General features: G+C 41.5%; 1 protein-coding gene across 1 annotated transcript in view; it reads left to right on the top strand.

Annotated features, from left to right (window-relative positions):
• The window catches only part of GADL1 (glutamate decarboxylase like 1), a 167035-nt gene that overhangs the window by 50869 nt on the left and 92941 nt on the right, over window positions 1-23225 (top strand). Inside the window, exons 9-11 of the mRNA XM_019422854.2 lie at window positions 4405-4521; window positions 10789-10853; window positions 11125-11206. Of these exons, the coding sequence (XP_019278399.1) occupies window positions 4405-4521; window positions 10789-10853; window positions 11125-11206 (264 nt within the window). The remainder of the gene's footprint in view (window positions 1-4404; window positions 4522-10788; window positions 10854-11124; window positions 11207-23225) is intronic.

The raw sequence follows: 23225 nt of genomic DNA, 5'->3' as shown, positions 1-23225 counted from the left end.
TTGTCTTGGTGGCCGCCATCTTGCTTCTTGGACCCAAAGCCTGCTGGGTTAGGTGCACCTGCTTCATTGCTTCCCTCCCATCCCACCACATCTCTCGCCGCTCTTGGAGCTTCAGACTATTCCCCTGTGTTTCCAGTACATAGTGATGGCATCAAGTTTGCAACTGTTGTAGCTGCTGAAAACCAGAAAGGCCAGCCTTGAGCTAGGATAGAAGGATCTCCTTATACGAGTTCACACTCTAAGAAGGATAGGCTCTTTATTTTACTTTTTTTTTTTGGTACAAATCTTTATTTGTACTTTTTATTTTAATACTTTTCTGTTATTTTACTCTTCACATTTTTAATTTTTCCTAAAAACCACCTTATCACCAGAACATGCTTGCTCATTGCATTTGGGTTGAAATTCTGTACTTAAAAATTCTGCCTTTACTACAGGTGTACTGGCTTTAGTTGTGTGTCCTTAGATCTATATTTATCTTTTTTTTTAACATTTTGATGACAAGTGGGCTTGATAGCTGTCTGGTGAGACAGATTATCAGATTTCATTCACTCTCAGGTAAAATTCTATATGACAACCTGCTTGTTCTGCTGTGAACCACAGATATTGTGTTCTAATTTTATCCTTTTTCCCCCTAGTTTTATCTTTTTCTACATACTCCTATCAAAGAGAACTTTGTTTATGTCGTTAATGCTTTTCTGGGGGCGGGGGGGCGCGGAAAATCGATTGTGCTTTCCGTATGGTTCATAGAATTCCTTCCTTCCTCCTTCCCCACTCTCTTTTCACTCTTTCTTTCTTTCTTGAATTTTAAACTTTTTATTATGGAAAATTTCAAATATATAAAACCTAATATAATGAGCCTCTCTATACCCATCATGCAACTTTGAAATTGTTAGCTTCTGCTCTGTTCTGTCTACACCCCACCCCCTTCCACTACCACTAGATTAGTTTGAAGCCAGTCTCACACATCGTATCATTTGATCTATAAATAGTTCAGTATATCTGTAAAAGGTATATACTCTCTCTTTATTAAAAAAGAACACACACATACCATTACAAGAAATAATTTCTTAATATCATCAAATTTTTACTCTATATTAAAATTTCTCCTATTGCATTTTTTAAATAGTTGGCATGTTTGAATAAGGATTCAAGGTCCATATGTTGCATTTGGTTGATTCATCACACAAATCTTTTCTTTTTTTTTTTTTTAATTTTTTTTTAATGTTTATTTATTTTTGAGACAGAGACAGAGCATGAATGGGGGAGGGGCAGAGAGAGAGGGAGACACAGAATCGGAAGCAGGCTCCAGGCTCTGAGCCATCAGCCCAGAGCCCGACGCGGGGCTAGAACTCACGAACCGTGAGATCGTGACCTGAGCTGAAGTCGGACGCTCAACCAACTGAGCCACCCAGGCGCCCCCACACAAATCTTTTCTAATCTGTAGCTTACCCCGCCTCCTTTTTTCTCTCCCTGCAATTGATCTGTTGAAGAAACCAAGTTTTTTATCCTGTAGAGTTTTCCACATTGTGGTTTTTGTCGATCACATCAAGAATTTGAGAATCTAAGTGTTCCCTTCCCTATACAATCCATCTGTTCTCTATATTCCCTGTAACTTGACAGTGAGATTTTGAGAGTCAGTGAGACTTAGGTTGGAATTTTTACCAGGAAGGCTTCTTCACAGGTGGCGTTTTGTCCTTCAGTCGGGACACATCTCCTGTCTCTTTTTGTGCTGCCATTGATCCGTGGGTTCTGGTATTATTGGTCCATCAGTTATAGACGTCTGCTTCAGCTTCTCACCCCATGAATTCTGCTGCCATGGATGATCTCTGTCCACACCTGTTATTTCCTTAGGTGATGTTCTAATTCATTCCCATATTCCTCCTTCATTTAATGGCAGGCTTACTACCATAAAGAAAACCTTCCCTTACTCCTGTTTGGTTTCCCAAGAGGAACCGTTGGCACAGTGAGGGCAGGATAAATGTTTTATTCTTTCTCCTTATTTACCAGTTTTCATATTAATGAGTTAGTTGCCTAGCATCCGTTAAAGATAGCCAAAGCGACTTTTCTTCTTTAATATCATGAAGGATGCATGCTCTAGCATATTTGATGGGTTTTATTCTGCTTCAGTCATTAGTACTTTCATTGTTCAAATTTTTGTTTGTTTCGACAATGAAAGTACGTGAAAACTGACATATCCTGAAGTTGAGAACTTGAAAAGACGAGTTTTGAAAAAGTGAAAATCGCTTTAGGGACATTTAAAAGTAGGGCGATGGGGTGAGAGTGGGTATGTTTCCTCAGTTTTCTTTCAAGTTAGTTAAAACTTGAGTCTAGATTCACCGAGGACAAACCTTGTGTCTGTTCTGAGATAATACCTGGCGATTAGCTTCGTTTTCCAGTAGCTTCAGACCTTGCTCTTCTGTTTCAAGCTTTTAACTCGTGTTGCTACAGATGTGGGGCCAGTGCATCAGTTTTTTTTCTGCTGGGATTCAGTTCCCCAGCCCACCACAATCCATTAAAAATCTGTTGAGCAGTGACCTTTATTTGACGCCATTACAAAGATGCCGAAAACCACAGGAGCATCAGAAGTTCTTATGAAAAGATCAAACTCGTATAACCACTGGATATTCGAAGGTGCTTTTGTGTACGAGTGTTTTCAGTGACAAACTTTTGTAGGGAATACACCTCATCAGCAGCACGCAATCAATCCTGTTCCCACTGAATTTTCTCACTGATAGCATGAGATATGAGAAAGGGAAAAAAAATGGAAGGTTAAATCCAGATTGCAAAAGTTTAATTTCTGGGACTGGTATTTATAGCTAGGTTGTTAAAAAGGTGCGGAAAACTCATTAATAGGCTATAATAGCCTGCAAAGGTATTTTTTCACAACTGTTCAGGGTGTCATAGGGTTTATAAGGAACAGTCCAAACATGAAAGGCACCTTAAGTGCTTTTAGGAAATTACTTTTTCTCTTAATGATTGATGTAAATCTGGTCTCATTTTATTTAGGTCACCGACATGATAAAGACGTAATCTGTTGGTAGTTGATCGCAGGGAAGAATTCCTAAAGCCTATGGTTCCCCAGGGTCTCTATCCCCTACTGGCCCTGCTCTAACAGGTTTGGATGGACTGGATTCCGTGTGTCACCAGTGTCTCCCCAGATGGCCAATGGAGTCACTGTGTACCATCACTTTGTTTCCCGTGCATCTCAATTTAAAGAGGTGGACCAAGTGTCTTTGCTCTGCTTCTCTTTCCACTGAGAAGTAACGTCCTTCTGTCGAAGGTCAGCTAAATGGGAATGAGTCAGGTTCAACCGGAACACCACCTGACATTAAATGGGACGTAAGAACAACTGAACTTCAAGATAAAACAGAGAAAACTAGGACTCCGTCCTAAAGGGAGGTAAAATGACTTTTATAGGCAGTAAACGTTCTTGTCACTTGTTCCCCAGGAGCTCTAGAATCTTCGGATTCTCCCTGCTTCCTCCACCCCTACTTCTGTGTGCAAATTTTCCCTCCCAAGTCACTTCCACAGTGAGCAGAGCCTCTTTGCTGACATACGGGGATGGATCTATGAGGTCAACAACCTCATGTGCTTCCCTCTATCTGGCTGCTCTGAAGTTCCTTATGGGGCCAGGGCATCTGGCTTGCTTGGCTACAATTGCCATTCATCTCTGCGTGTGTTCCCACAGTCTCCCTCCCCCACCCCATTTCCCTCTGGCACCTGTTCGCTCTACAAGATGTAGCCACGGGCTGTATGAAGAGGCATAATCGCGGTAGGAGTGATGCAGGTTCTCTTTTCTAGCACTTTCTAATGGATTTCTCTGTGGGGCACCCATCTTGGCAAGTGTCGCCCAGTGAGGTTACTTTATCCCCTCGGATACCACTTTGTACCTGAGCACACACTCTTTGTTTTGTAGCTCTGCTTACTTTGCAAAGTGACAGGCAGACGGGCCTCCACGGTTTGCCCCTGGAGCTGCTTGTTTTCCAGTCGTCCTCCTGGTTATTTTGTGGAGGCGCAACCACGCGGGCACCCAGGCCCCAGTGACATGCCCCCAAAAGGAGTTAGCGATCGCATAGAACGCCAGCCTGCCACTGGGCAGAGCATCCTCACTTTCCGTGTGGGAAATCTGAGAGCGTAGAATACTACGGAAAGAAAATGAGAATAAAAAGGGTTACGATGAGTATCAAGTTGGGACCAAGGACTCTTGCTGTCACAGCATTGTCCCAGTTTCCCTGACCTCTCTGAGATGAGATTGCGGAGGAGTTGAAAAGCACTCTGCAGGAGTGGTCACCTCTGACGGAAGCCCGTAGATCTCTGGATGTATAACCGTTCTGTTTACCAACCTGCTACAGGACAAACATAGTGGTGATGGTGACAGTTCTTGTCTGTGGGTCCTCCTCACAGGGAGCAGCTCCGTTTCTCGTCTGTGCCACCTCTGGTACCACCGTGCTGGGAGCCTTTGATCCTCTGGATGAAATAGCGGACATCTGTGAGAGGCACGGCCTCTGGCTTCATGTGGATGTAAGTGCATTTGTCTGTACCCATTGGTTCGACTTCCTCGTCTGTTCGCCGCTGCGGTGGGATGTCTTTCATGTTCTCAGAAACTAGACGTGAGGTCCCAGCTACTTTCATTTGTGTATTTCTTTCTTTAAAAAAATTTTTTTTAACGTTTATTTATTTTTGAGAGAGAGAGAGAGAGAGAGAGACAGAGTGTGAGCGGGGGAGCGGGGGGAGCAGAGAGAGAGAGAGAGAGGGAGACACAGAATCCGAAGCAGGCTCCAGGCTCTGAGCTGTCAGCACAGAGCTCGACGAGGGGCTCGAACTCATGAACCGCGAGATCCTGACCTGAGCCGAAGTCGGACGCTTAACCGACTGAGCTCCCCAGGAGCCCCAAGCGTATATTTCTAATTAGGGGAAATACATATGTCATTTTCCATAAGGTAATAAAGAAGAAGATGCCAAGACTTGGTGTAAATTTTGGTTTTGCTTTCCAGATTCTATTTTATTTCCTCTTCTCCCGTGAACCATTTCCTCTGGTCCCTTCAATCTAGTACTGTCATGATGCGGGTGTGGTATGAGGGGCACAGTGAACTACAGAATCAAGAGACTTTGACTTTGGGTTCTAACTGGTCTCTTCTTCATTGTGACCTCACCCGTTTGGGCTTTGGTTTCATTTATAAAGAGGGAGATAGCTGATGTGGTCTGTGAGGTATCTTCTAGCTCTAAAATGACATGATTCCAATCAGCCGGAAAATGCAAAAAGCTGCATTACATAATTGCCTGCTATAATTACAGCAGGTTTTGTCTGGATCCCTCGTAGATAATTATTTGAGAGGGACTGAGATAACTTGCATTCTTCATAATTTCCTAACTTAAAGAATGGACTTTTTTTTTTTCTAATTAATTTTGTAAGTCCTGGGGCTCTTCCTAATACATTTTCCCTTAATTAAAGGTAACTCTTTAAATTCTACTGATCCAGGGTTAATAATTTGAATTCGGCCGGTTCTGAATGCTTGTCGAGCTTTTGGTTTTCCTTTTCTTTTTATAAAACGAGGAGTTAATTAGTTTGATTCAACCTAATAGAAGGGATGGTTGAACATACTGATGACACCATAGGGAACTTTCTTCTGGCAAGTGAGTGATTCATATCCTCCTTAGCAGAAAAATAAAGCACGCTATTTTTGACTTTCTGAACGGAAGGTAACTAAGCATTTGGGGGATATACCTACACACAATTTTATAGTTTGTATGATTTTATGCTTTCAAAGTACAGTGCCTGGGTTACAGAGAGAATTTTTCAGCAGCTCAAGGCTTTCATTAAGCATATGCTAATATTTGGTAAAAGCAGCAGTGATGTAAATCTCGCTAGAGTCACCGGCCCTATTAGTATGCCGATGGCAATGCTTCAGGTAGATTATTTGTGACTTTAAGTGGGATTGTCGCATTTGTACTTGTTCACATTTCAGCTTTTATCTTATTGATTTTTATAGACTTAGGAGCATAATAATACATTCCGTCCTAAAAGACAATATGAAGTGAGTACTCTGTGACTGTGGAAATACGGGGGAAAAAATCAAGTATATCAGCAGTTATACTTAAAAATTCCATTCTCATAAAAGAAACATCAAATATGGATTATGTAGTTTAGGGAAAGCAGAGCAGGTACAGCAGTTTCTAAATTGGGAGTGAGATTAAAGACTTAAGAGAGGCTCAGAGAGAATTGTGATTTATAAGTATGAATGAAAACCTCCCTAGATTTTCAAAAAGAAAAAAAAAAAAAGAAAAAAAAGCAGGTTGACATTTTTTTTTTTAATTTTTTTTTAGCGTTTATTTATTTTTGAGACAGAGAGACAGAGCATGACCAGGGGAGGGGCAGAGAGAGAGGGAGACACAGAATCTGAAACAGGCTCCAGGCTCTGAGTTGTCAGCACAGAGCCCGATGCGGGGCTTGAACTCACAGACTGTGAGACCATGACCTGAGCCGAAGTCGGACGCTTAACCGACTGAGCCACCCAGGCACCCCGAAGGTTGACATTTTTTAAGGAAACACTCTTATAAGAGTCTTTAAGCCACACAAATTGTTTGATTTGCACCTAGTAGACATCTAGCGGTATTAGACAAGTTGGACTACGGTTTATCTGACCTGTTAACGAGATTAGCTCCCACACTGAGACAGTGGTCACTCATGCTTTAATATCCCAGGCTGGGAGTACCCTGGGTGGTCAGTGGGTTAAGCGTCCCACTCTTGGTTTCAGCTCAGGCTGTGATCTTGCGGGTCATGCGTTTGAGTCCTGCACCGGGCTCTGTGCTGACAGTGTAGAGCCTGCTTGGGATTCTCTCTTTCCCTCTCTCTCTGCCCCTTCCCCACTATCACTGTTTTTCTCTCTCTCTCTCAAAATAAATAAATAAACTTTAAAAATATTGCAGGCTGGATGTAATGGAATACTACATTATATCGTTATAATAATCATATTGAATCTGTTGATAAAATTTTATAAAGGGGGGGGGTGCCTGGTTAGCTCAGTCTGCTAAGCATCTGACTCTCGATTTCAACTAAGGTCGTGATCTCATGGTTTGTAGGATTGAGCCCCGCATCGAGCTCTGCACTGACAGCACGGTGCCTGCTTGGGATTCTCTCTCTTTCTGCCCCTCTCCCTCCCTCTCTCTCTCTCTTTCAAAATAAATAAGGTTTTAAAAAAACTTAAAAAGAACTGTAAAGAATTTTTGCATTTTTTAAATGTTTGTTTATTTTTGAGAGTGGGGGGAGGGGCAGAGAGAGAGAGGGGGACAGAATCTGAAGCAGGCTCCAGGCTCTGAGCTGTCAGCACAGAGCCTGACACGGGGCTTGAACTCACAAATGGTGAGATCATGACCTGAGCAGAGGTCAGATGCCCAACCGACTGAGCCACCCAGGTGCCCCTAAAACAATTTTTTTTTAAATAAAGGAGCATGTAGCTGATCTCGAAGAAACCTCATATACCATGGATAGTTTATTAAGTTTAAAGATAAAAATTAGCACAATTGCAGTAATTACTTTGGCCTGTCTGAAATTTTCTGGAAAATATTTTTTTAAACCCTAGAAAATACTAAAAACAGTCATCCACTCTCTTTCTTTTTTACAAATGTAATTATTGCCCTTCGGGGTTTTCCATACAACCTCCTTGCCCTGCATAGATGACATATGTGGCTAATTCCAAGATCTACTTACTTTGTTTCCATTTTAATGCGTCTGAAGTTGGTACGTTGATGTCATTTTTTTTTCTTTCCTGGTGGCACACAAAAGATGGTGACTCTTACCTTCGGTAGTGCCTTACATTTGGTTAATTATAGTGTATTTTTACACAACTGCTTAAGGAAAACTTCCGCGTTTTGGCAGTTTGTATCTCTGGCACTATCCTTCCTCCAGGACGGCAAATGCTGCTGTACCCTCTGCCTCAGACTAGAAGAACCGTCTGGTCTGGCCCTTCTCTGAGGCAGAGGCCCTGGATACTGCATGATTTCCCATCCCAGCCAAGCGTGCTGGGGTGTCTTACCCACTCTTCATTCTCAATCCCAGGGGAGGTAGTAAATACGTACGTATTTAACATCAGGGGCTTTAGAAGCTGCCGGATCTCAATTCTGCCCTTGCCTCCACCTCCCTGTCCAGATTGGTCTTGCTATTAATTTCTTAACTAATTAATCAAAGAGAATAACATACACGAATGCTGATGCATAGGGGCACATATACCACAATGTTTATAGCAGTGCTTTCAACAATAGCCAAACTATGGAAAGAGCCCGAATGTCCATCCACTGATAAATGGATAAAGAAGATGGGGTTTATATATACAATGGAATACTACTTGGCGATGAGAAAGGATGAAATCATGCCATTTGCAGCCACGTGGATGGAACTGGAGGGTATTGTGCTAAGTGAAATAAGTCAGAGAAAGGCAGATATCATATGTTTTCACTCATATGTGGAACTTGAGAAACTTAACAGAAGACCATGGGGGAAGGGGAGGGGTAAAAATAGTTTCAAACAGAGAGGGAGGCCAGCCATAAGAGACTCTTAAATACAGAGGACAAACTGGGGCGGGGGGGGGGGGGGGAGTAGGACAGTGCCCGGAGGGGTGTTGTTCTTCTCCCGTCAGCTCTTTTGAGGACTAAGCCTGAGGAGGAGCTGTTCCCGGCCCTGCCAAGCCACTCTGAACCATGGAGCTAACGCCTTGAAAGAGTTCATGTGATTTTCTTTTTATTTATTTTGAGGAAAGCAGAGAGAGAGCACAAGTGGGGGAGGGACAGAGAGGGAGGGAGAGAGAGAGAGAGAGCAGTCTCCACACCGTCAGCACAGAGCCCAACATGGGGCTCAAACTCACGAACTGTGAGATCATGACCTGAGCTGCAGTCCGATGCTTAGCTGACTGAGCCGCCCAGGTGCTCGAAGTTCATGTGATTTTCAAACTTCCTTGCCCCTCACTAGGATTGTGAGAATTTGTTTAATTTTGGGGGAGGAAAAGGAGGCAGAGGGTGGTGCAGGAGACGGGAAGGTGTTCGAATGTGGTGTGTGAGGCTCCCGAACTCACCTCCTTCCATCACCCTCAGCTCCGCACACTGTCTTCTACCATTTGGCCCTAAGCCAGGATGTTATCCTGAAGCAGGAATGGGCTTTGGCTCCCAGATCTCACCTACCACCTCTGAACCTTAGTTTTTCCATTAAAAATTTTGAGGTAATAATGGCTCCATTCTCAATGCAGTGTTGTGTGGTCTAGATAACCATGGAGGGCATTCAACATGGCCCAAGTTGGTGCCCTCATACTCCCTCACAACCATTACCCTTCCATACTCTGCAAATTAAAACTTAGAAGTCTGCTCAATTTCAAGGACCAGATTGACTTCCTTATTTCTCATGTGGATTCTTCCTCCCCCCGCCCTCCCGCCGCCCCTCAGCATCCCCCCTACTCCTGGCTCCAGACTTCCTGTCTGTGGGTTTCCTTCCATTTCCTAGTCTCAGCTGTCTTCTCCTTCGCTCATAATGTTTACGTCTCCTGTGGACATCTTCCCTAAGTCCCAGGCTTCCTTTCTCCCACTCTTCAAACATTTTTGATTTGCAAATACTTCTGAAAACTGTTTGGCTGAAAAGATCTAATGAATGGGTTCCACCTAGCCCTTCCTAGTTGGCTTTGAGTTCCTGTGTACACCTCTACCCACCCTGTCAACTGTGCTCTTTATTATTCAGAATGCCAGCCCTCAGCCCGTACCTCATTATCAACCCTGGCATGTTGTGTGTGGGAGAATGCCAGCATTGCAAAGGATATTGTCTATTTTCCTCTTAAATACAGAGGACAAACCTGTGGTTGCCAGACGGGAGGTGGGGAGGGGTGGGTGGGGGTGAAATGGGTGAAGGGAATTAAGAGGCACAAAATTCCAGTTATAAAATAAATAAATCACAGAGATGAAAAGTACAGCATCAGGAATATAGTCAATAATACTGTAATAACGACGTATGGTGACAGATGGTAACTATACTTGTCGTGGTGATCACTGAGAAATACATAGAATTGTCAAATCACTGTGTTGTACCCCTGAAACGAATGTAACGTCGTGTGGCAACTATGCTTCAATAATGACACTAAAGAATAAAAACACTTCTTCACTGGATTATTTGTTTTTTGGGTGTTGAGTTTGGTAAGTTCTTCATAGATTTTGGATACTAACCCTTTATCTGATATGTCATTTGCAAGTGTATGTTATTTGCAAGTATTTTCCCATTTCGTTGGTTGCCTTTTAGTTTTGTTGATTGTTTCTTTTGCTGTGTAGAAGCTTTTTATCTTTTTTTAAATTTTTAAATGTTTATTTATTATTGAGAGAGAGAGAGAGAGAGAGAGAGAGAGAGAGAGAGCAAGAGAGGGGGAGGGGCAGAGAGAGAGGGAGACATAGGATCTGAAGCAGGATCCAGGCTCTGAGCTGTGAGCACAGCTGTGGGGCTCGAACTCGCAAACTGCAAGATCATGACCTGAGCCAAAGTCGGATGCTTAACCGACTGAGCCACCAGGCGCCCCATAGAAACGTTTTATCTTGAAGAGGTTCCAATAGTTCATTTTTTGCTTTTAATTCCCTTGCCTTTGGAGATGTGTGGTGGGGGAGAGGGGAAAACGGGTGATGGGCATTGAGGAGGGCACTCTTGGGATGAGCACTGGATGTTGTATGGAAACCATACAGGTTGTCACTCAGGGTTTTCTGTGACAGAGGACTGACAGACGAATGGCATTGAAATAACGTGTTGTGGTTCTATAAATATCTCCACAGGCTTCGTGGGGCGGTTCAGCTTTGATGTCAAGGAAGCACCGCAAGCTCCTGAGAGGCATCCACAGGTAAATGTGGTTTTTCCAGGCCCGGGGCACCTCGCATTCAGGCAAGTGCATCTGCCTGGATCTTGCACACTCAAGGGACTATGAAAACAGAGACAAAGTCACCGCTTTACTGGAAAGGAAACCAACCCAAACCCCAAACTCCCCCAACTGCTCCAACAAGGCAGCCTGTTGAACACCTGGGTGTGAGTATCACGTGCTACTAATGATCTTAATCTTGCCGCCAGAAGCTACTTATTCCCTCCTTCCCTGTCCGTTTGGTTTTCCGCAACAGAGCCGACTCCGTGGCCTGGAACCCCCACAAGATGCTGATGGCTGGAATTCAGTGCTGCGCTCTCCTCGTAAAAGACAGATCTGTGAGTTTTCCTTTTCCCTCTTAGGGTCTTGGGGCATTAGGGAAGGTGAAACCACCGTGTTTTCGGAGGCCTCGCTCTTGCTTACGTTTCGTTGCTTTGAACCGGATACAGTGGAAGGTCTTTGGTAAATGGTGGTGGCGTGAAAAGGAAAACTACAGAGGCTCAGATTAAAAAAAAAAAAAAAGTCTAGTGTTTCTGCTCAGGTGATTTTGGGGCTTAGCTTTAGGTGTCATATAATCTCATTAGTCACAGCAAAATGGTCTCTCTTGCCCTCATTGGGATTATATTTTAAACCTCAGTTTTAAACATGGCCAAGATTTTGTTCTCCTTGATTAAGCCTGGGATTGAAGTTATCTTGAAACTTCTGCTCGCTGAGAAAGCGGAACAGATGTGTGTCATACATTAAATTGAATGCTTAATATGCTTAGCTAGGGTTTAACAGCGCATGCATACGGGAAGATGTTAGTTCCGTGCTGATCACCGAACACTGATTTATTATGTTCTTTCGGAACATTTTGCGTGTGTGTGTGTGTGTGTGTGTGTGTGTGTGGTGGGGGGTGGGGAGGGGGGGGTAGTTAGACGCTAGTCTGGATCCCAGCGGGCCAGGTTGCAACGGCGCTGCGGGGGTCCCCCCTGGCCACACGTATAAACCCTGTGTTTTTCCGCGGGTAAAATAAGGATTCTTGTGGGAAGTGGCCCAGGCTGGGAAATGCCGCTTCATTCTTAGAAATGCCTCCTCAAGATATGTGTGCAGCATGTGGGTGATCTTTCTCAGCCATCTGTTTACATTTTTTTTTTTCCTTAGGGGGACTCCCTTTGCCAATGCTAAAGTCATTTTCTCTTTTTAAGGAATTTTATTTCAAAGGAAAACCATATTTAAAGTTGAAACCCAGTCTTGCTTGTGCAGTTACAACTCTCTTTCAAGATGAATTGTGACATTTGTATGTCCGCACTCTTTGTGTTTGGAGATGACCGAACAGAATAGTGTCGTAGGGGCCAAGGGCAGGCCCACCTAAAATGTGCCCCAGTGGCATATTGATTATTTTGAATTGAAGCCACTTGGGAATCAGTCAGGGCAAGGACACTCAGGTCCCCTCTGGCCTCCTGAAAACAGAAGACAAATCTCCCACCTGAAAGGTGCCCTCCCTGTAGAAAGAAGTAACAAGACCTCCTGACCCCCAGAGACAGGAATTGTAAACCTGAGAAAGCTGTACAAACAAATTGTTACTTTTCTTTTTACTAATCTACTACTCCAACTCAAATTCCACTTAGAATTCCTAACCAGTTAAAATTTCCAAACACGTTTTCTTTATTGTGTCAAGGCTTCACAAATGTATTGTCTCATTGTCTAAACTGTGTAAAAACCGCCTTCGTCATTTGTTTGGGTCTCGATCTCATTCTTCGGCCTCCATGTGCCCATAATAAGACTTTGGTTTTTCTCTCTTGTTAATCTGCCTTCATGGGAATTTAATTCTTTTTTTAAAAAAAATTTTAACGTTTATTTATTTTTGAGAGTGTGAGAGAGACACAGTGCACAGCAGGGGAGGGGCAGAGAGACAAGGAGACAGAATCTGTAGCAGGCTCCAGGCTCTGAGCTGTCGGCACAGAGCCTGACGTGGGGCTTAACCTCACGAACTGTGATATCATGACCTGAGCCAAAGTCGGACCCTTAACCGACTGAGCCGCTCAGGTGCCCCTAAACGGGAAATTTAATTTAGAGTCCAGTTAGAAGAACCTAGGACAAAGTACAATTTCTTCCTCCCTTTCAGTATCCATCAGAAGCTACAGAAACCGATTCTGCATGTGGAAATAGAGATACTCTCAGAACTATGAATTTATTGCCTCCTATTTTATTAGGTTGTCTACTGTTGGTTGTATTTCACACCATTTTTTGTTTTGCATTTAACTTCTCAAGTTATTATTTCGTTTTATAACTGAAAGGTAGTTTAAGATTATCATTCATGAACCAAGGAACATCCTCGGCTTGCCTGTGGTACGTATTTAGGACATGACAGAGTTAGGAATAAACCCAGGTTTTCCTTTGCTCTAGACATAAGAACAAAAATATACTAAGCATCCTTTCTGTGCCTGGCATTCTACATCTGCCTTCTCCCCAGTCCGCCAATCTGAATGACATCCTTATCTGTTGGTGTGACACTTTCGGGAGTGGAAAAGTTAGACCAAAAATTTGATGACTGCTCTTTTAAATAACTTTCTGGCTTTTATACATTTTTCTTGTCGAATGATGTTTTAGCCAAGAATTGATTTGCATTTATGTACTTGATGCAATTCAAAATTTTCTGCATCGTCTAACTCTATTAAAGGGGTGACAATTTTATTTTATTTTTGTAAAGAATTCATTCCTGGATCTCAATAAAAAACAATACCCATGTCGACTTCCATGGCAGGAATTAAAAAGTTGCGGAAATTGTATTTTTTGTGCAAAGAATTGAATGTTATTAAAAGTTGCCTTTTTTACTGATTTTTTTTAAGTTTATTTATTTACTTTTGAGAGGGAGAGGGAGAGAGAGAGAAAGAGAGAGAACGAACAAGCGGGGGAGGGGCAGAGAGAGGGAGACACAGAATCTGAAGTTGGCTCCAGGTTCTGAGCTGTCAGCACAGAGCCTGATGGCAGGGCTTGAACTCAAGAACCTCGAGATCATGACCTGGGCCAAAGTCGGACACTTAACCGACTGAGCCACCCAGGTGCCCCAAAAGTTTTAAGCTTCTTTTAAAAATAAAAGATTGTTTTTATGATTTTATTATTATTATTACTATTACTTTTTTTTTTTTTTGAGAGAGAGAGAGAGAGAACACCAGTTGGGGAGGGGCAAAGGGAGAGGGAGAGAGACTTTTAAGCAGGGTCCATGCTCAGTGGAGACCCCAACACGGGGCTCAATTCCACAACCCTGAGATCACAACCTGAGCCAAAATCAAGAGTCAGACATTCAACTGACTGAGCCACACTGGCGCCCCTTCACATAAAGGATTGTTTTTAAATTAACTGGAATGGAGAGCGGAACCATGAGAGCTGAGAGAGGACAATCAGCGTAAGCAAGTTTTGCGTTGGCAGTTTTCTGTCCCTTTTGCACCTATTTTCTGCCTCTGTTCTCTTTTGTATTTATTCATTCATTATTCAGCCAATGCTAACTGACTTCCTGGGTAGGCCAGGTGCTGTGCTAATTTGGGGCTTATAAAACGGGCACATTCCCTGTAGTCAAAGAGCTTATAATCTTACCGAGAAGATGATGAACAAAATGTTCATATTTAATTCTTTTATTATTATTTTAGTAAACGCTCCGAAGAATGTGTCAGACACTGTTGATCATATATACTATAGCCATTCCAACCGCCTTCCTTTCTCCTTCCCGAACTATCTAAGCAGTCTCCCTTGCAGTAAGAGCTACAATATGACACAGCTGTGGTCGGTACAGGATAGAGGAAGGTGTGAGGACTGTTGAGAACTGTTTTACCTGCAGCTGGGGGTGATACACACAAGAGGAAAGCATCCTTTCCCCTTTTCTACCTTGAATGAAGTTGGGTCAGGGCATGATGTGTGGAGTTCTGACAGCCGCCTTGCAGCCATACGACGATGACCTTCAGTCAAAAAGTGTTGTGCTGATGCTGGAAGTGATTACTTTGCAACCGTTTTGTGATATGAGGTCATTTATTGTCCTTATTGCTGAAATCACTTCCACTGGGTGATCTGTCCCTTGTAGCCAAATGCACTCCTATCTGATACAGAAAAGAGTATGGCACTCAGAGAATGTATATCAGGGAGAACTGAGATGTTTCGGCTGGAAGAAACAGAACATACAAATTTTTTTTTTTTTAAGAAAGGAAGGAATTGTAAGAAAGGAACCCAAGCAGGCTCCATGCTGTCAACACAGAGCCTGACAAGGGAACGATTCCACAAACTGTGAGATCATGACCTGAGCCAAAATTAAGAGTCATATGCTCAACCGACTGAGCCACCCAGGTGTCCCCAGAACAGAAAGAATTTTAAAACCAGAGAGTAATCTGAATAAATTTTCATTTAAGACCGTGAATTGGAGGTAGGCAAGAGTGGAAGCAAGAATATGAAGCTTGCAGTGTCCAAGGAAGAGTTGATGGCAGGGAGATGGAAAAATGTGATGAAATTTAAGATATACTTTATCTGTCCACCAACCAGATAGGGTTGAATCACCAGTTATATGAGGGAGATGAAGAACAGGTGTCATGGTTGACTCTCTTGACTAGTGATGCAGCAACTGAGTGAAGGTTCATGCGTAGGCAGATGGAGATTGCTAGAGGATGAGAAGATTTGAGAGTGAAGTATCTTGATTTTTAGCATTGGCTACATTAAATTTGGGATTCCTATGAAGTTTTCGAGTGAAGATGTCACGTAGGCAGTTGACGTGTAGATGCAGAGCTAGGATGAGGGGGTCTGGGCTGCAAAAGTATATTGGGAATTGCTGCTACATAGATGTTCTCCAAGGTCACAGGAGTGGAATGGATTGTCTTGGGAAGAACTTGGAACCGAGAAGAGAAGAAGATGTAGAATTTAGCCCTGAGGAACTTCAGAGTCCGTGAAAGCTGAAGTTGGAATGGCTGGGGAGGTAGGAGGAACATCAGGAAAGCGGGATGCTAATAAAATTCTCTTTGAGAGAAGCGTATTATGAGGAATGTTCATGACCGCCATCCTTTGTGTTGAAGCTCAAATGTAACTTCCTTAAAGAAGAGATCCCAGACTCACCAGGTGGACCGGCATCTTCCCATTCTTCTTTCTCAGACCCCGTCCCCTTCCCGTAAGTGCTCATCATGATGGGTAATTAAGATTTCTCATGTATTCACTTTCCCTCCCTCTAGAACATAAGCTGTGTGAGGATATAGACTAGGTCATTGTATTTGCCACTGTATTCCCAGTGCCTAGCAAGTATACACTAAACAAGGGTGAAATTAGAATTCACTGAAAAATTGACTGCTTAAATATATTAAAAATCCTCAAAAATACTTGCTATCATGTCAGCAATAACTAGGGGTTTCCAATTTCTCCCCTACCCCAAAAATCGTTCCTTTCGAACGCTCTGAGATAACAATGATGAAAATGGCAGTTGATGAGTTTTATTGCCTAGGTCCTAACACGAGGCTGGAGTGTGCCTCCAGCAGTAATTGATGAATAGCGATTTTAATTTGGACTCACTCCTCCAGCTAATGGAAGGGGATAACTCTAGTTAAAAGAAAGCAAATAACTTAGTGAATATACTTCTGTTAAGGGAAAAACGAATTCCCTAATTTGTACCCTCCGAGCCCTGACATTCACAACGCTGTTTTCCTGATTGACTAGCTGTGGTGTTTGCATTTTTAATGTCCTGTATTAGTAAAGAAGATGGCTTCCAAAACAAAGCAGAGCTGCTGTTCTCTGAATTGTACTATCACTAGTCGCCTTTGCATCATAGGGATAAAAAGAAAATCAGATGTTAAAAAAAAAAAAAAAGAACCCTGTGATTATAAATAGGTTGACTTCAGATGTAAATGCTGGCACTACATGGCTGTTTTAGATCAAAGGCAATTTTGATGCTTTGATCTAAAAGAAAAGGCAATATATTCTAAGAATCAGTTGCATAGATGGAGAAAAATCTCAATGTTGGCTTTTTAATTTTTAGTGCTTATTAGAAGGACTGTTTAGTTTAAAGGTGGGGGGAACCCTAATAGATACATGAGATGAGAAAATACCAATCAGATGAATTTTTGAGCATGGATGTTTTCTCTCCATTTCTACCTACCGTTATCAACCAATATTAACTCACAGGGATTTCCTGTTTCATCAAACAATTTAAGGGGCACTTTTTTTAATTTAATTGTCTTTAGAAAGACTATGTTGGTCTTGTGGATTTTTTTATTATGTCTGTTTTTATATGTTTATTTCAGAAGCAATTAATATGCATCATAGACAAATCAGAAAATTCAGATATGGAGAAAAATGAAGAAAAAGAGACAATTCAGATAACTGCATGCCCACTTATGTATGTTCTTCTGCATATATGCATTTAAATAAATAAATGTGGGGGCGCCTGGGTGGCTCAGTCGGTTGGGCGACCGACTTCGGCTCAGGTCATGATCTCGCGGTCTGTGAGTTCGAGCCCCGCGTTGGGCTCTGTGCTGACAGCTCAGAGCCTGGAGCCTGTTTCGGATTCTGTGTCTCCCTCTCGCTGACCCTCCCCTGTTCATGCTCTGTCTCTCTCTGTCTCAAAAATAAATAAAACGTTAAGAAAAATTAAAATAAATAAATAAATAAATAAATAAATAAATGTGTGTGTATACACACACACACACACACACACACACACACACAGGTGCACATACCTAATCTAAAAAGATTATAACAGGGATGCCTAGGTGGCCTGAGTTGGTTAAGCATCTGACTCTTGATTTTGGCTCAGGTCATGATCTCCATGATATCATGGTTGTGAGATAAAGACCTGCATCAGGCTGCATAAGATTCTCTCTCCCTCTCCCTCTCCCTCTACTCCTCCTCTGCTCATGTGCACACATTCTCTCACTCTCTCTCAAAAAAATAAAAATAAATCAAAATAAATAAATTATAACATATTTTTCTTTTAGCATGCTATTTTCGCTTAACCAATTGCTTTTTAGTTAACCAATATTCATTCTATACGTTTTTAACAGCTGCATAGTATTCTATCATTTTGATATATTATAATTAACTTGACCATCTCGTTATTGCTGACCAGTTAGGTTGTTTTCGTATACGTGCTGCTGATGTAAGCACTCAATTAGGTTGTTTCAATGTTTGGCTGTTAGAGATTTGGCTGTCATCTTTGAGGGCTAAATCTTTGTGTAAATCCTATATTCTTTCCTTATAAAAAATTCCTAGAAGTAGAAGACCCATGATGATCTTTCATGATGTTTTTTTATACTTATGTCCGAATTTTCCTTCTAAAATATTGCTTACCTTCTCACTAGTAGAGTATGAGTGTGTGTGTGTGTGTGTGTGTGTGTGTGTGTGTGTGTGTGTGTATGTGTTAACCTTTGACATCACAGGGGTTTTTAGCTTTGTCAATTTAGCAGGTAAGCCATGTGTATACCCACACTTACAGACACGTTTTCCTTCTAGTGTTATTTATTGACATAGCTCTTTCTGAGGGATCTTTTTTAGACAGAGGTATTGACATGCAGCTGTGGGCTATACCTAGGTTTCAAATGTGAGGCCGATAAGTTTGCAGTTCTTCATTCTAGAGGAAGATCAGAATCCTCCTCTATTCTTTAGGAGAATAGTTATTCTCTTTACACTCTTTAGGAGTCCTGGTTATTCATTAGGAGAAGGAGTAGCAAGAAGAAGAGTATAGGAAATTCATTCAATACACACTCATGAAAGGTCCATTACGGGCCCAGTCCTACGATGCAAAGAGAAAACAAGGAAAAGGAGCCCAATATCATCTCCCAATATGGTCCCCCAGAAGAAGGCAGAGATTTTCACTGGAATACTATACCTGAGAAATGTGTTACCTTTTCTTTTTTTTACAGTTTTTAAAAATGTTTATTCATTTTTGAGAGACAGAGTGCGAGTGAGGGAGGGGCAGAGAGAGAGGGAGACACAGAATCCAAAGCAGGCTCCAGGCTCTGAGCTGTCAGCACAGAGCCCGATGCAGGGCTCAAACTCACAAACCGCGAGATCATGACCTGAGCTGAAGTCGGACGCTCAACTGACTGAGCCACCGAGGTGCCCCAGAAATGTGTTACCTTTTAGCCCCATTTAGATTTTTATTCTGGGTGGTAACTGATATTGCAAATGACAATTACTATATGCCGTTTTTTAAACAAAATTGTGCAAGAAAAGAAAGAAGGAAGGGAAAGTAGATTTATTAGAGAAACTGGAACACACGGTGTCAGATTCGTGAGGACTTCTTTGTTAGCCCTTGTTTTTCTTCATGGAGTTCCTATGGAAGTGCCATTAGATGGTTTGAAAATACTAAACAATCTGATGATCAAAGAAGTTCTTATTTTCACGCCAGGGAACACTCACACTTCCCCCTACACAGGCACATTGTAAGTTTCCTTGGAATGACAGCCTCCTGAGTAATGTGGCAGAAAAAGAGGAAGGTAGGTGTTTCAAACTGATGACAAAAAAGAAGCATTTTGCTTGTAGGAGAGACATCAGTCTCCTGGGCTTCATGCTGCCAAAAATTACTCTCCATGTCTTAGATCTTCCTGCACGAACAGAGAAAATTTTTAGTTTTTAGCAAGGTTGAGATTGCCTAAAACTGGCAGAACTCATCAAATTCATGGTTGCTAAATCGCCCTTTCCTTTTTAAATTCTTGGCTTTTTTTTTAATTGTAATAAACAAAAATTGATTTTTTCATGAGGCTTTTGGAAATTTGTGCATGTGCACGTATATATGTGTGCATCACGTCAAAAATAAAAAAAGGCTCACATGCTTTCAGTCAGTCGTGACAAGCCCCTTTATCATGTCTGTTTTCCTTTTCCCTGAGGTAAAGGGAGATAGTGATTAATGTTAAAGTTGCACATACTCAAAATCCACTATGTCTTTTTCCACTGAATAAACCAGTAATTGGGTTTTAGGGTTTATGGTTGGCACTGCATTTGTCATTGGTTTTAACAAAGGATTTGCACTTTGTTTTGGATCTGTGCTCCTTTTAGCCTAATATATTAATGCCTTTGTGAACTGTGGCTCCAAGGGATAAGTTAGTGCATCATTGCGGTTATCCTACCCGATTTCCGTCAGTGGTTACCAACTTGTCATAAATGGGCCCTAGTCCCAACGCAGAACCCTTTCCGTGGTTTTTGGAATCCGTATACAGCAGACCGAACTACCGGAGGGCAGAAGGGATCTTATTCATTGCTATGGTCCCACTGCTTAGTACAAAGCTTGACATTCAATGCTCAGCGAAATGTTTCCTGAAGTGAACTTACTTTGTGTCTTTTTCCAATACCATCAAATGGTGATGTGTTTTAAATCTGTTACCTGCAGTGTGAAGTACTATGTCCTTTATCATCACCACCTGATCTCTTTCAAGTCTTAAAAAGTGCCCCTTCCTGCCAATATGTTGCAATTTTGACGGGGGTGTAGAAACTGTTTGCCTTATCCATATGGCTTGATATATCCATTACCTCCTCGCATCCCCTTTCATGTTGGCACTTGAAAAAAAGTCTTTACTCTAAACTGTGCCAACATTTGGCCTTTTATCTACATGCCTCAGAGACCAATAATAAATCAGTGACTCATGCTTTCCTTTTTCAGAAACCATATTGTCTTTCCCCTAGGAAGTTATTTTCGTTTTAGTGTCTAATGATGCTGTTCTTTATTGGCGACTGGACAAGCGGAAGAGATACTTGCTTTTCTAAGGCTCCCTGGGTCCTCTCTTGACCCCTTCTAATGAACAGAATGACATTCACAATCTGCCTGTTTGCAGTGTTGGATCCAGTATCTTGGCCAACAGCTTCCCAATTTCATCCTTGAGTTCCTTCAGACCTTTGGGTGACTGCCACCTGGTCCTACTGATTAAGCTACATTAATTTCGTCCGTTTGACTTAGATGAGTTGGGGTGTTGGCCACTATTGGACTTAATACCTTCTGCCTGTCTATTTCTGGAGAAGCCTCAGAGTGTGGGAATCTCTCTGATATCCTTCCAGGTAAAGACTTCATTCTTCATAACAGCCATCCCGTTTCAGTAGGGGACCCCAACCTTTGCTTCCCTGCCAGCCATCATAGAAGACTTTCAGATTTGCTAAAAGGATAAAAAGTGGGGGCAGGAGTGGGGGAGAAAGTCTGCCCTTGTGTCCCAGCAGTTGAAAATATCCCGGAAGGAGGATTCTATTTACAGATTGCTTTTTTTTTGTATCCTACCTTACAACAAAACTGATGAAGGTCTCATTATATCGGAGGGTTCTGTAAGCTAAAATCTAAGAAAAATGAGATACCTAGAGTAAAAGGGCACAAAAGGAAACGTGGAATGAAGCTAATGGAAAAATTCTTGCCGTAATTAGCATGCTAGATCTGCCTCAGGTGGATAGAATTTGGTTTTCACATTTTTAAAGGATTCCAAGCATCTGCCATTTTTTTGCCTTTTATTTTTTATGAACTCACCGCAACAGGCTTTCTCTTTTATTTCTACTCCCTGGTATGACACGGGAGGCCCTTTTGACTTCTTAGAAAAAATTGTTCCGTTTGTTTTCCTTTGCACAATTCTAATTGTCATATGTGTTGTTTTCCAAGGAAGATATTTGAAAACATACCTGACATTCCTAGTTAGGCTTTCCAGCTTTGTTGTTTCAAGGACAGAAAATTTCAGGGAGTCAGTTTTCTTCTGGGTTCTTCTTCCATGGCAATTCCAAATGTTAATACGAGTACATGTGAACAGAATTATTCTGATTTCGTAGAAACTCAGGGGTGGCAAATGTAGATTTATTTTTCGTAGGCTTTTAGGAATTGTATGTAAACCCTACTTTGTAGGAAAATTGTTAACAGCAATAATAAATTAATTGTAGAATTAATTAATTTCCCTGAATAGAAAAAGGGAAACTCTGTAAAATAGTCACCATATCTTTAAATTCAAGGTGTATATAACTTATGTATGCAAACACTTATGCATACACATTCACACAGCAAATATACCTGCCCTTAAGTCATTATGATATTGATGAACAATTATAATTTAGGGAGTTTTGTTAATTGCAAAAGTAACTCAATAACCTCTCTGATAGCTCATTCCGAGGGCTTTTGTTGGCGGGGGGGGGGGGGGGGGGGGGGGGGGGGGGGGGGTTGGAAGATGTTGGTCGTTTTTTCTTTTTTAGTTTTTTTTTTTTTTAAAGATACATTCAAAGAATATAACTAGAAGCACAGAGGTCCCCCATGTACTCTTTCTTGTTATTGGCTTTTGCTTTGTTTTTAGTTCTTCTCTGTAGTATGGATCCTCAAATAATATAGTTTATTTTTACCTTTCTGAAGGAATCGTGTATATATTTTTGGCTTGGCTTTGTTGTTGTTGCTCAGATTTACCTTATGTCTGTAAGATTCATCTGTGTTTTGACGCAATCTGATGATTATTCATTTTCACTGCTGTATAGTTTTCCATATGATTATAGCACAATTTGTTTATCTTTGCTGCAGTGATGGACACTTGGGTTATTACAACTTTGGGCTTTTACAAAAATTGGCTATGAACATTTTTGTGCACATATCTTCATTGCTTGCTATATCTCCAAGATTCCATCTGGCCTAATTTTCCTTTTTCTTGAAGACCTAATTTAGGAATTTCTTAGTGGATCCAAAGGCAGCATATCCTGTTAGGCTTTGCTTCTTTGAAAATGGCTTTATTTCATTTTTTTCTGGAAGTAGAATTCTGACAGTAATTTGCTTTTGGTACTTTAATGATTTTTTTTCCTTTTCTTTCCCCCTTTTGTGTGTTAGAAAGTTAACTAACTCATTTTTTTGATGACAAAATTACTTTTTATTTTGGCTTCCTTTAAGATTTTCAAGTATTCTTTAATTTTCCATTTATCTATGGTGTTGTAAATATGGATTCTGTGTGGTTTATCTTGCTTTGGCTTTATTGGGCTTATTAAATCTGTGGAATGATATTTTTCCGAATTTTGAAGACTATTCACTTAATTATTAACTCCCTCCTTTTCTTTCTCTTTCTGATGGACTGTCCAATTAAATGTATTTGATATCTTCTCACTGTTTCTTTCTCTATTTTGTATGTTTCATAATTTTTTCTTTCCACACTTTGTTGTGGATAATTTTGATAATCTTTGTTGAAATTCATGAATTCTGTCTTCAGCTATATCTAATCCAGTTTTCTTTTAATTGAGTCTTTTTCACATATATAATGCCTCTAGGTTCTTGCTGACATTTGTAAGATCAGCCTCTATCTCCATGACCATTGCACGCCTAGATTTACACCTAGTCTACCTCTGTTAACTCTGATATCTAAATTCCCTTGAACGCTATTCCCATTGATTCTTGTATCTGTGACTCCTGGCTCTCTATCTAGA

Source organism: Panthera pardus, unplaced genomic scaffold (assembly GCF_024362965.1).
Source record: "Panthera pardus isolate Hobbes unplaced genomic scaffold, ASM2436296v1 HiC_scaffold_16, whole genome shotgun sequence".
In the NCBI taxonomy this organism is placed as follows: domain Eukaryota; kingdom Metazoa; phylum Chordata; class Mammalia; order Carnivora; family Felidae; genus Panthera; species Panthera pardus.
Note: the sequence above shows the minus strand (reverse complement) of the source record. Positions and strands in the feature narration are given on the sequence as shown.